The 14,292-nt window shown below is 40.4% G+C and overlaps 1 protein-coding gene across 1 annotated transcript; it reads right to left on the minus strand.

Annotated features, from left to right (window-relative positions):
* Positions 1-4,372: 4,372 nt before the first annotated feature.
* On the minus strand, positions 4,373-8,276 carry LOC135471809 (growth arrest and DNA damage-inducible protein GADD45 alpha-like). Its single transcript, XM_064751161.1, has 6 exons — positions 8,156-8,276; positions 6,520-6,630; positions 5,911-6,034; positions 5,535-5,636; positions 5,093-5,236; positions 4,373-4,839 (listed from the first exon to the last, which is right to left on the minus strand). Exons 1-5 carry the CDS (start codon positions 8,200-8,202, stop codon positions 5,129-5,131), a joined length of 492 nt encoding a protein of 163 aa, XP_064607231.1. The 5' UTR covers positions 8,203-8,276; the 3' UTR covers positions 4,373-4,839; positions 5,093-5,128.
* Between the last annotated feature and the right edge of the window lie 6,016 nt (positions 8,277-14,292).

A 14,292-nucleotide genomic window follows, 5' to 3' on the forward strand; every position in this document is an offset into this window, starting at 1 on the left:
GGAGCATCACAATATGTTAAGAGCCTCTCACCGTGAGTTCAAGTCCAGCTCATGCCTGCTTCCTCTCCGTCGTGGAAATGTCTTCAGCAACCTGCGTATGGTCGTGTGTTTTCTCGTGGGTCTGCGTAAAAGTATGACGTAAAACCCCATTGAATCCATAACTCAGTTATCAACCCAGTCCGTTATAAAAAGACATTAAATTATTAAATTTCTTTAATCATAAGACGACATGCAATCCAAATCTGAAGCTACATCACACTATTATGTTTATGCATACACAGTTTTTCAAATCGTGGTAATCCACAACAAGGTACACCCTGTGCATGGCACCTATTCGGGTTCGAAATACTAAGATCTTGAAAATCATAACCTCTATTGCCCCCATCCGTTAAGGAGGTTATGTTTTTGTCGGCTTTTGTCTGTCTGTATATCCCGTCTATCTGTCTACCAGTAACAAGTTTACGGCAAAAGTTTTGAACAGATTTGGATATTATTTGCTGCACAAAATTAGAGCATATTCAATCGTGATGTATGTGATCTGCATATATTTTGATCGGGATCCAGAAATTTTCACGCCATATTTGTGACATCTACGATGCTGCTCAGTTGTATTCTTCGGTGGAAGAAACTGGAATGTCGCAGGTAAATGAGACTTTTGACGACTTAAAGACGAACTTTCCCGTGAACGGATATGCACACCGTATTGGTGGAAGTCCAGTGGTCGTCAATCAGCGCGCCAACGGCCAAGCGAGTGTAGTTGATAGTGTAATCCGGTAAAAAGCAGTCAGAGCGGAGAAATTTAGAAATTCAATGTCAAAGGCCGGGTTTGAACCTCCATGTATACTAGTGATTGAAGGACAAGCAGCTACTCGGCCACGGCCCGCCCCCCTGCATTGGGCCCTTCAGATAATGAGATCGAGAGTTCAAATCTAGCTCTAACTCATGCAACTGTTATTTTACACGAAGATGTTTTAAGTGACCTTGTGGTATGATTAGCGTGGTCGCTGGACACAATGACTCAGGAGCCTGGGATCACTGTGAGTTCAAGTCTAGCTCATGCTGGCTTCCTCTCCAAGGCTTCCGTGGGAAGGTCTGCGGATGGTCGTGAGGTTCCTCGGGTTGTGCTCGGTACGTCCTCCCACCACAATACTGGTGGCCGTCGTGTAAGTGAAATATTCTTGTGTACGGCGTAAATCACCAAAGAAAATAAAGATATATCAAGATGCTGTTAACCCGTACCTGGCCCCAGATTGACGTTTCCTCCAGGCTAAAGCCCAGTCTCCTTCACCCAGATATTAGCCTGTACATTAAAGACGAAAAATACAGGGTTATGACTTCTGTACAGCTTATGCTCAATTACTCTCTAATAACTTTGTGCTACTGAGTGAAATACCCGCCCCATTAAGCCTGCTGACAAGTTAGCCTGTTACGATTCTTGTATGCACATCATTATAGAAACCTGTTTCGTCCGCATTCACCACATTTTCATTTTCCCGGTGGTTATGAACCGACATACAAGTCACTGGCGTACTCTCTTCAGCATCTCTACCTTGTTCCATTTTAATAAAGATCACCGTACATGCACATGTTCGTACGGTCTTTGAAGGTTACATATCAAGGTCTAAGTAATACCCGGTTACACATATCACTAATGCTCATCTGACATTGACTGAACTGGTGTTTATCGCCACACTCCGATAAAAGGATGGCATGCAGTAGCGGGTGCATGGAGGAAATTGAAGGATAAACCATAAACCTTTGGCACGCTACTAACAAACTTTCCCGCATGTTACGTACGTACGGACTTGCATTCCGTATAAGTGATAGACAAGTGATTTTGAACGATCGTAATTCTGTGAAAAGGCGTTCCAGAAGCGGCATTGACTGCGCTATCACCCAGTCCCCTACGAGCAATATAAGAAGGTGAAGATAAAATTTCTCTTCCAAGATTGGAAATGAACCCGTGCCTCCCGGTCGGAGTCCCAGATCTCACCAGTGAGCCACGCCACACTAAAAGAATAAACACGACGGCTGGTATCCAGGTTTCTCGCCTTTATTCTGTATGCTCTAATGTGTAGTGTGTGCACCTGACGCGTATGCACGACGAGAATTATATTGCGTAACCGCTATAACTTCTTGTTGGGAACAAATCCGCCTATAAAACCTATAGGTAAACACGCGTCTGTGGGAAAAGGGTGTCCAGTGTTAAAACAATGTTATTAAAATCACTGTTTTGGGGTTTTTTTCCGCATTCTGCTGACACTCTCAGAAATCTTGGTTCTTTTGAGAACTGCGTGGTTCTTTGCTCTCATAATTGGTTCTCTATATGTAATATAATCCAAAATATTTGATTACTACTGAAGGTACTGATAGGTACTCTCGCGGACGTCAGGCTGATGTGGTTCAATCAACACAGCCGAACGTACTGTGCATTTCATTTAGCCTTGTACCATCGCTGTCTCAGACGTTGCAAGTAACAGACCCTTGACCACTGAGGCTGTCTGTTCCAATCTATATGTCGCTCGTCAGGTTTACGTCAGAAGGTTTATCAATATCTTGTCGAGGTTTACTCGTTCCCGCGTCTTCCAACCTAACACTGACCACTGCCGTATAAGTGAAAACAAAAAAACGGCATTAAACATCTATCAACATTTCAGGCGCACACCACTAGTCTTTTATCCAACCGCGAAAAAACACATGCCTTAACTATCTCATGCCTTTTGCCTCTTCTCTTTCGTAAGATCTACAAACGAGTATTTTTTACTTTTCCGCATCTACCCGATTTGAATGAAGAGTTATAATCCAATATGTGACATCTAGAGGAATTATGTAACAAAATTAAGGTGGTAATTAAGTTGGTTATGAAAACGATTTCTTAACTGGTAAGAAACTGTAACAATAAAATGTATTAACACATTAACGCAGTTACATTTTAATTAAAATACAGAAGACCACAAGTCAAGCAAATGAATTTTAATTGTCTTCTTGACAAAGCCACAACAGAAATGCATGAATATACACAACAATGCCAATATAATTATTATTTTAATTAACATTGTTAACAGAGACCGTGGTCCGCACACAATAATGTATTGTTTTACATCTGCAACAAAAATTACAGATGAAACAAAACATAACAAAGACAGGAAGTGTACTATATTGTATCAGAACAATGTTATCGCAGTATCTAGTAAACTTACAATACTAGCCACCTGTAGAGCAGTGCAAGGAGCCGCTCTCTGCCTTTGACTGTATTAGCTATGGCTATAAGTTTAAACACAACGGTTACATACGAGTTATAAGCCAGTGATTTTCTTACGACTAGACCTTAACCCTGGATAACTAGCTGTGTGTGGTGGGGGGGGGGGGGCGGTGTTTCAAGCAGTTTAAGCCTGTCAGTACCTGGATACAGGGGTCAGTTCATGACCACAGGTCCAGGGGCGGATTGCTAGGCCATGTTTGAGTACGCCATGTGACACGCTTGATAAAGAATCACACAGAGAAGGACCGCTTTGTAAAATATGTCAGTCGGCCCCATTTTTTGTCCGTCAGGTCTTAGTATACCAAGGGTTAGTATATTACTGCCACTCTCTGGAGCTGAGGCACACACACGATGCAATAACCAGCCATAATCTGAACCGGCCCATTCTGGTCGATCACCTAAAGAATGTTGTCTGCAAGGCGGTCCATAAATTTGAACATTCATTATGTGAGAGTCCAAGTTCCCATTAAGCACACGTACAGTTCGTGAACGATGCTTGACCTGGTTGTGTAACATCTGGTGGAAAGCGGACAGGCAGTTTTAAGGCGATCTGTAAAAACAGAACCATATAAAGAATGCATAAGTACTTGTACATATTTTAAGCATTGTGTGGTATATCTTAAGTGGTACTGAAATTATACGACAATTATGAAAAGCTACATATTTAATAGCACCAAGGGAATTTTTATTTCAGATTAACACTATTCAGTCTTTATTAAAAAAAAAATTATTTAAACTATTCAAATTCAAATCATAGTGAGTCACATCTAGTTGTAGGCTGCAGTAAGTACATATATTCCTAGGGCGATGTGATCATTATAAGATTTATTAACGGTTAATGGTTAATCAACAGATTCACTAATTACCTGACTTTCTGCGACAGAGATCTTCGTTTGATTCACAACACAGTTTATGGTTGAATTCCATCATTGGCATGAACATGATATTCAGTAGATTAAGCCTCATGTCCACAAGTGAATGTTTTTTGAATGGCTTTTGTGTATGTTTGTTTTTGTTTTGTTTGTTTTTTGTTGTTTTTTTTTTCATTTTTGATTTTCTTTCACAGCAAATGATACAATACGGTATCATTCTTTGCAATACAATTCCTCTTGCGTATGCCCTTATGAAGTGTTTGTAACCCAAGTCACCCGGAGACAAGTCGTAATCTGGATTCCAAACACTGGGCTCTTGGCTTGAACAACTCTGGAAAATACAACAGCTTCAACAAATCACTCATGCTTCCTGCATGCAACGTTTCTCTTCCGAGAAGCCTTTTCGCTGCGCGTGTAACCAGGAAAACGACTTCCATGCAGCCGTATCTGGGGCTCAGCTTCCTGGAAGCGTATACAGATTCCAACAGGATCCGCTCTCCGAGGAAGTCGCCTATTTTCACTAGAATTTGCCCTAGGTTATAGGTTGTCGAGGTTAAAACGAGGCGAAAGTTCAGCTTGGGTCACCACGATGTCCCGAAGTAACCAACGTGTCTCCCGCGAAACATCCCAGGATTCTACAGCGCAGATCAGTTTCTTCCTGGAACAATTCGCGCTATGGATTTTTTTTTCTTCCACGAAAACCGTCTGAAACAAACGAAACAAAATTAAATTAGTGGATGATCGATATAAACTGCCAAAAAACATAATACCTGAACTTCTTTCATTGAATATAGTTTTCTTATTATAGCCACTCATTGAGTGAGATGCGTTCTCGAGCAGATGTTGTTTTGTTTCTGTTTTCTCTTTTAAGTTTTTCATCCACATGTTATCAAAATCAATATCCCATTTTATCAGACAAATCAGAAAGGCAATAATGCTGCAAACAGAGATTACTTACTTTTTTGGATTTTTAACAGTTTCATTGACTTGTCCATCAGATTTGAAGGTTGATGACGGGCCATGACAAAACGTTGCTGGACAAAGCCTTGTTGTAAAACGCACAGACCGCTTTGTCAGCACCGCTGAGTCCATTCTGTGGAGACTGTTAACAAAGAGAACAATGTTAACACCTTTGTGGTCGAGAACACCCAGGTATTTACAGTTTCCTATGTGTGAATAACACAAGTCATACTTAACTGTAGCAGAAATAAGATAAACTTTAATTTGCCACTTTAATAAAACTGCTTTGACATATTAGGCCACTTTGAATATATCCATATTTTGAAACTTGAGGTCGTGTCATATAGTCCACATTCTACGCGAGAAATGTATAAAGTTCATTTGGAAGGAATCTATTCATAAATAATATAACTGTTCATTTTTAAACACTTGATACATACCTGAATGAGAACACAGTTGATTGCACGTGACGTCAAACTGCTTTTGTCTGCACCACTGGCTTCTTCAGGGAACAGTTCAACCATGTTCTTAGGCGAAGATACCTATGAATAAAGGAAATGTTTGCAGTGATAATTTCCATCAAACATAACGCCAAATTTGAATATACGAAGTCAGGTCCTCTGCACTTTAACTATATCACACCTGAATTTTATCCTCTGCATTTGTGATTATTGCAATTTAAATACCAATAAAGTCGCTAATTTTGATATTTGAAGACACCGTGACTGCACCGTTATAGACGTACTTCTACCATGCAAACTTTACGGTCAGTATTTGGGATTCCATGCCGCTTTTTATATGATCATGTGTTCGTACCTTAAGTAAAGGGATGTCGTGTTCCCAGCAGAAAGCCTCCATCAGGGTGTGTTGTATGACGACAGTGACATCCTGAGGATTCGTTACCACTGGTAAAAGACATAGCATCACGCCGTCTGGGTCCCTGGTAAAAACAACGAGAAAAGCAGAATAGCAAACATTAGCTACATCGCGGGACAGACAACAAACAGGCATTTCTTACAAGCTTCAGGGCCCAGGATTGGGGTAAACAAAGCATAGCCATTGGGGATGCTCCAGCATCGGCTTATCCAATTCGAGGTCAACGCTTTTCATCCTCTGTCTGAATTTGAATTTTAAATCAATTTAGATCTGCCCATTTTATTTTACGCTAAGAATCACAAAAATTCATAATCGCTGAAGTAATGTTAAAACTTTAACATCAATGAGCTTCCTATATTACGCACGGACCTAAATGCCTCATATATACAAACTTAAATTGCAGTATCGCCAATTAAATGAATATAGTGCATTGGATTTCTTTTAGTTCAGACAATAAGTCTTAGAAGTTTAACTTTTGCACTTGAGATTACTAATATACAATCCGGATAAAGAAAAATACGGAAAGACACATGTCAGTATGAAACTTACAATTCTAAAAGTTTGGCACACTCGTAAGCCCCTTGCGTCATTCGACCCTCAGCCCTGGCTTGATTCAAGGTCGTCCTTAGGGCAGAGTTAACACTGACATCTGGCTTACCCCTGCAGGGAGACAAACAAAACACTTAAGGTTATATCACTGTAACCACGGGATGCTTTGGCAAAGTATAGCGCAACACGTAAACAGATGTTAAAATAAAAAGTTACATTCATAAAAAAACTAAATAAAATAAAATAAACCAGCAGAAACTGTACTGTTGCATGAATATGAAAACACACAACTTGTTTATATACATTGTCCGTGTATTTTAATGAACATAAATACATGTATGTGTTGTTTGTCGCGGTTATGGCATTATGGAAACCCATACATATATACATGCATGTGTTGTGTCGGATGGTTATGGCATTACGGAAACTCATACATATATACATGCATGTGTTGTGTCGGATGGTTATAGCATTGTGGAAACTCATACATAAATACATGCATGTATTGTGTGGGACGGTTATGGCATTGTGGAAACCCATACATAAACACATGCATGTATTGTGTGGGGCGGTTATGGCATTACGGAAACTCATACATATATACATGCATGTGTTGTGTGGGACGGTTATGGCATTATGGAAACCCATACATAAACACATGCATGTATTGTGTGGGGCGGTTATGGCATTGTGGAAACTCATACATAAATATAAGCACGTATTGTGTGGGGCGGTTATGGCATTGTGGAAACTCATACCTAAATATAAGCATGTATTGTGTGGGACGGTTATGGCATTGTGGAAACTCATACCTAAATACATGCATGTATTGTGTGGGGCGGTTATGGCATTGTGGAAACTCATACATAAATAAGCTGTTAAGTATGCCGGTTTAGTCACGTAACTTTTTTTCCAAAATATAATGGCGGCCGGATTCAATCATATTCTAGATTTTGGAAACCCCACAGTAAATATCGTATGGAATGGGAAAGTTCTTAGTTGTGGTTAATGATTGGCTCGTGAAATTTCACACAGCGGTTTAGAAAACACCATCTGATTTCTGAGTAGTCCTACATGTTTGCCTGGTATTCCCCTCGATACCCTCGTAATGCGTCACGTGACCTGCTCATAAGCGCTGGCTCAGCTTAACTGTGTTACGAGCAGTTGTGAAATACCGGCTCGGGGGTCAGTGAGTGGAAACCAATATTTACCGGCGGTATGTATTGCATATCAGACCCTGGATACCAACACGGTGTATATACATACACAGTTATGTACAGGCGTGGTCATGACATCTGGGTAAACTTATCAGCTTTTGGCAGTTGCCTTAATTGGATTTAGGCCTACACAGCTGGCATTTCTTGCTGTAGTGTTTTCCGTTATTTTGACTGTATGAACGGTGCTCAACAACGTACCTGTATATGAATCTATGAAAATATGGCTAAAATGAGTGATCATGGCTAGCGCATGCGACATCAAATGACAAATTTCGAAATCACGAAAGATGAAGACAAAGTCGCACATCACTGCCTATTCAGAACGTCAACTGTTTATACAGGTTGCCATGCATTAGGATAGATGAAGTACATACAAGATGAGAAAAATGCAATGTATATAAATATTTAAATTTACTTACATTTCAAAGCAGCTCTGGACAACGTCTTCGGTATCAGGGAAAGTCATGGTTCTCCAAACACCGTGAGAAATATCCACGAAGAGGCGCGCCTGGAGAATGAACAGTTTTCTCGTGGCCTCAGTGATACTGCAAACGTATAACTAACGTTAAATCCCACAGTAACCGGCTTTTGAGCGTCTAAATAGGTCAGGTCTGTCTGCCGCTATTTGATTGGCTGACGGCGCGAGGGTTTCTTTAATATTCATGAACACGCGTCAACAAGTCTGATCCTGCAAGCACAGCCCCATCTGCCAGTTTGATATCATGCCGCGGTTGAGATTTTATGTTATGACTGAGTGAAAAGGCTTTGAAATGGCTTGTATATCTAACCGCCGGGGAAATTATAAGATGTAACCGTCGTGTTGGTGTGAAAATTAAGCCCGCATGTGGACATTGCTTGTTGTTGACGATTTGCTTCTGCAACACGTGCCCAGTTGTCCTGATGCAGATGCCAATATTTCCGTTGACGAAAATAGACTCATGCAAGAGTGGGGGCTGTTATTTTTGGCCCACACAAAGTATCGGACATTATCTATCTCAAAACCACCCACAGCGTGCACGGAACGTAGATTAACTTGTAAATTACATCTGGTCGCTGTCTCGAATACATTTTGACGCCGAATTCATATTATAATCCGCTTCGTTTATATTTTACGCACTTTAAAAACACATGTTTCTGTTATGTAGCTTTTTTAATCCTATATATATGAACCTAGGAAGTATAGTTCGGAAAAAAGCAGGACAAACCAGATTTTCGAATTAAGGAGGATTGACGCGATTTAGGGGTGTGTAAAAACACAACGGTGATTTATATGATTACAGGCACCGGAAAAAAAGGTTAGCGACTGAGTTAAGTTGTATTCGGCGTTTAACCATCGTGACTAGCGCAACGTAGGCATACATGCGGGATGCGTGATTCGACCTGGCACAATAAGTGTGACGCGTGGTATGTAGTCCACTAGTTACATGTTATTTATTTATTTTCCTGAGGATGGTCGTGGGTTTCCCCTGGTTTCCTCCTACAATAATGCTGGCCGCCGTCGTGTAAGCGAAACAGTCTTTGTACAGTGTAAAACAGCAATCACACAAATAAATGAATAAATTTATTTATTTTATTTGCTTAGTGTTTAACACCATATCTATGAATTTTATGTGTGGAGAAAACACGAAGTGCAGGCATAAACCACCGATATGTGAATATTCATAAAACACATGAGGTCACGTCATTCTGAAACGATTTTTGTTTTTTGTACTTCACGACAAAAAAAAAAAAAAACGTTTGAGACTGAAAAAGTAAAAAAAAAACAAAAAAAAACAAACAAACATGCTTTGTCCAATCGCTGCAAGCTTCTGCGCAAATAAATCTCCAGGATTGGCCTCTATTTGTTTTTTGTCATGTTTCAGTGATTTTCAGACACCCTTAGGCCTCGATTAGCTTTGTCATTTGATTTATTTCGTGTTACGTGTTGCCCGTTTAACTGTAGTAATGTATGCTGCAACATATGTCGGTATATACAGGAATATACAACGCTACTGACTGCTTTTCCGACAGACCTGCACGTAGATGCATGTTTACTTGTGGGAGGAGAAGGGTTGACCGTTGTAGTACACAGTGGACACCAGGGAGGGGATGTCATTAGATGTTGTCGGGGTGGGGTCAAACTTCAGCATGACTTTGAAGGAAGGATATTAAGAGTGTTCGATAAGATTAAATATATGGCTTGTATTGTGTTTCGGAACAAACGATGCGCTAAACGGAGTGGGGCCTATGCTTACATTATATAGTAACGGTGAAACAGCTTATCTAAGTGTTCATATTTAGTGGTTTCCCAAATGTGAAGTTCTACTCACCCTCCCACCCCCACCCTCCCACCCCACCCCCCACTCTTCACTCTCGGTGTTTCATCGTGATCTGCTTAGTTTCAGTTTGTTTCATCAAAGACAAAGCTGAGCACAGCTCATGACTGCAAACGTTTAGCTCCCCACGCATCCCTCACACTTTACACGATGACAAAGGCATAGCTGGGCTCTAGCTGTCACCATTTTAATCTCAGCGTGATTACGGTCTTTGAATCCTTACCGAGGCGTTAGTATATGAAAAAAGTTGCCAATAACACAAGTCTTCCTCTCATATTCCAATAAACTAAGCACAATAACGCAATATGTAAATATTTTAAGTTAAATAAGCTGAAATTAGAGGCAATTAAGGATTCAGAACGTGAATCGGCAATTAACAATGGTCAGTAAGTAGATTTGCAAAGCAGTATGAGTTCTGAGAAAACTATGAGCAATTATAACGAGTGATTCACGCATGCTAGATAGGAGAGCCGAGGATGGAAAGGCCGCAAATAAACCGAATAGGGGGCTTCAGTGGCTTAGCTGGTTAGCTCGCAAGCGCAGCGTAATGACCCATGAGTCTCTCACCAATGCGGTCGCTGTGAGTTCAAGTCCAGCTCATGCTGGCTTCCTCTCCGGCCGTAAGTGAGAAGGTCTGACAGCAACCTGCGGATGGTCGTGGGTTTTCCCAGGGCTATGCCCGGTTTCCACCCACCATAATGCTGGCCGCCGTCGTATAAGTGAAATATTCTTGAGTACGACGTAAAACACCAATCAAATAAATAAATAAATAAATAAATAAACCGAATAGCGTCGAATTGCAAAGACATGCAGGCTATCATACTGAGGATTATTGTTTTTAGTTATTAGTCTTTTAGAAAACAATTAAACCATCTCTGATATACATTCATTGGATTACTACATTTATATCCATCATGTCACGGCAAAGTGCGATACCTGTAGCACCAGTTCGTAGAATTCTATGTTTTGTGACGCCCACATAATCGTGGTGACATGTTAATGTGGAACGAAATGTACTTGTTGAATATATATGTATAAACTATACATACGCATCATGACCACATTTAACAAGATCGAAGAAGAGTTCAGTGTCAGAAAAAGACTTATCCGCATCGTTTAGTTTTGACTGAATTTAACCGTGCTGAATTTACAAGGCTTGTTTTTTTCTTAGAGCGATCGATCGTTTTCTTTTCAGTTGTGATCGTTGGCTAGGTGACCATAATTTGTAATGTTGCTGTTTTTCAGGAGGGTCGTAAATAGCATGTTATATTGTTTAGCATTCTTTATTTGTGGGTGGCATAACGGAAAGTGAAATGAACAGCACTTGCGTCAACTTTTGTTTACGGATTGTTCACAGACAGTGTATGTATAATGTGCCTTCTTGCCCCTAGCGGAGCGAATCCATGCCGCCAAAGTGCCCCGCCACACAGCCCAGAGCACCGAGCGAGATATGCAACAGAAACGTACTATTCTCAATGTTTTTGGTATGACCCGACCTGGGATTGAGTCCTGATCTGAAATCCAGGCCAGATTGAGTTGCTACAGTTGTGGACTAATATATCACAATCTATGTATTCTTTGGTGATGTTTGAAAACACATGCATCTTAATATGTTTTTGTTCACAATCATAACAATAACTTACTTTGTAAGTCATTTTACGGTGCACTGTAACAGAAAAGAATCTGTATGCTTGTGGATCATTTTGTATTGTGTTGTCATGGATAGGCCTGAATACTTGGGCTCTGTCACAGATATGTAGGCAAATGTATATAGACTGTCAAAACTGCCGATTATATGGGTAAACGAACATGAGAAAAGGGGCATAAAGGATGCATATGCTTACTTTTTTGTATAGTTTGTTGTTTTCTTATGGTCATGATACCCACGCAGTCAAAGAAAATGGAAAACCAATCAGTCCATAGATAAGGCTGACTGACCAGAGCATGTTGAGCACCGTTTGACCTCCTCGCTCTCGAAGCACGTGGCTCGAATCGATTGGTAGTAAGCTAGATCAAACGCGGCATGTGTTGTACAAGCTGGTCAAGTTCTGATCAGTGGTCACTACATTTAGGTCATCGTATTGTTATAGTTGCCCTAAATACCACAACACCCATTCACCTATAGACCTACATGGCCCCACACGCAGAAGGGAACTATCTCTGACATTTCCTTTATAAATACTCCTGTATAAGATGTACAGAAATACACACGTGGTCAGTGTGACAATACGACAGTTTGGAATTAAACCTTTTTGTCGCTAAAGGTCCTACAGGTCAAAAACATTAGACAATATTTGTTGACATTAATTTAACGATCACTTGTTTCGCCTTATTCCGGAGGTACAAATAACCCAGGTTCAAGTTCAGAAATGTGCAGCTTCTCCGTTTTCATCGTCCTTCATCAACTATAAAAATAACATATCGTTGGACTTTTTTCAGATCGCCATGTCTTAGTAAATGTAACCAAAAATGTATACAGTTGCCTAGGATTTCTGACAGGTCACGTGGTAGAGCATTTTAAAACCAGAACCGGTCAATATAAGATATAAAACTGCGCACAGAAAGTGGTACATGTAGCACAAAAGACATGCAAGAGTTCGAACCTGAAACTCCCCTATTCTGTTACAACAGCTGTATACATACATACATACATACGTAAGTTTACATGGCGACTCCAGGAATGATTTAATGTGACGGAAATCTGTGGATCCCACATGAATAATTCCCTACAGCTTTAATCAGTTTCCACAGGTGTACATTCATCGCTAAAACGAGGGAACATTGCCCTTGTAACGCGTGCACCAGAGCGATATACTCTTTCGTTCTTATTCTATGTACTACGGTATACTTTTTGCATCGTTATGCTCGTTAAGTAAAGATTTAGTTCATAAGCACTGTAGCGCACTGAGAATATGTTTTCACATAGCTTGAAACTGACGTGTTTAGGCGGGAAAATATTCCATTTACATTACCTTACATATTACATTTCAAGATGATGACACATGTTTCACATAATCATCTTTACCTTTTTTATCTTCTTGACAAGGACTACACATTGTGGGGCTCAGTTTCATGAAACATACTTATTGTTAGGTAGCGATTAACTTAGGTGCGCTTTATATCTCCACAATAACACGTGGTCATGGTACATAAGGACTTTCTTAGCCTATACTGCGCTTCGTGAAACCCGTCTCCACGTGCTTCTCTACATACGGACCTATATAGAATGCAACATAAATAAAAGCATCAACATAAATATATTTATTAAATAAAATCTGATTGACACTTAGGCTAAGTATAGCCGACAAGGACTCAACAGCAACAGAGAGGTCAGCATGGGGGTGAGGTGGCAAACTTTATGTCTAACAGCGGTAGAATTTATGGCAAGTACGTTTCCATCATAAGATCGAGCAGACATGACAGAACTTTCCGGTGTTATTCTTAATTCTAACTGAGCGCAGACGAATGATAATTTCATGCACGAAGATGTTCAGTTTCTCTACATAATGCACACCACAATACATAGTAATTCTCCACAACAACACAACATTAAAAGTATCACTACTTCTGAACCGGAATACATCATGTTCCTGGTAAATATCTGATCAACTTCTTAACCTTAGCGTTCTTAGAGTTTCCCTGAATTTTTGAGCGTTCACCCGAACTGTTGTGCTAAGATTCAGTCACCAGGAAGTAAATTTACAACGGGATATTGCTCGGAATACCAATTGTTGATATATACATATACGTGGCTACCTGAATCTGCTGCACGATTCATATGAATTAGACATTTATTGCAGCTCAGGTTGTAGGAGCCGTCCTCGATAAACGATAAGGTACACGCTCAATGTGTATGCCATGAGTGTCCTGACACACGGGTCAGAGCAGCATCCGGGCCAGAACTGTTAGGGGAATTCCCGTGAATGTAACGCGTCTAAATGGGTAACAGCCGCGCAACTCCGGCGTTTTCATTGGGTGAAATGGCCTTGGCAGTGTATGTGGTGCACAGCTGTACTACTGAGAAATGAGAATTATTAAAAACTGCTTGTAATCATTTATCAATGATGTACATACATGTATTGTATAATACATTACCACCGTCGGGAATATGAACTTAGCTTTACTGCTGGCTTAGAAAGTAATCGCGTGATAGCGCCGAACAATAAGATGGAAGCCTTGCACCAATTAATCCGTCACTGTGAGTTCAACTCCCGCTTATATTGGCTTCCTCTCCGGTCATA

Source organism: Liolophura sinensis, chromosome 7, assembly GCF_032854445.1.
Source record: "Liolophura sinensis isolate JHLJ2023 chromosome 7, CUHK_Ljap_v2, whole genome shotgun sequence".
Classification (NCBI taxonomy): Eukaryota; Metazoa; Mollusca; class Polyplacophora; order Chitonida; family Chitonidae; genus Liolophura; species Liolophura sinensis.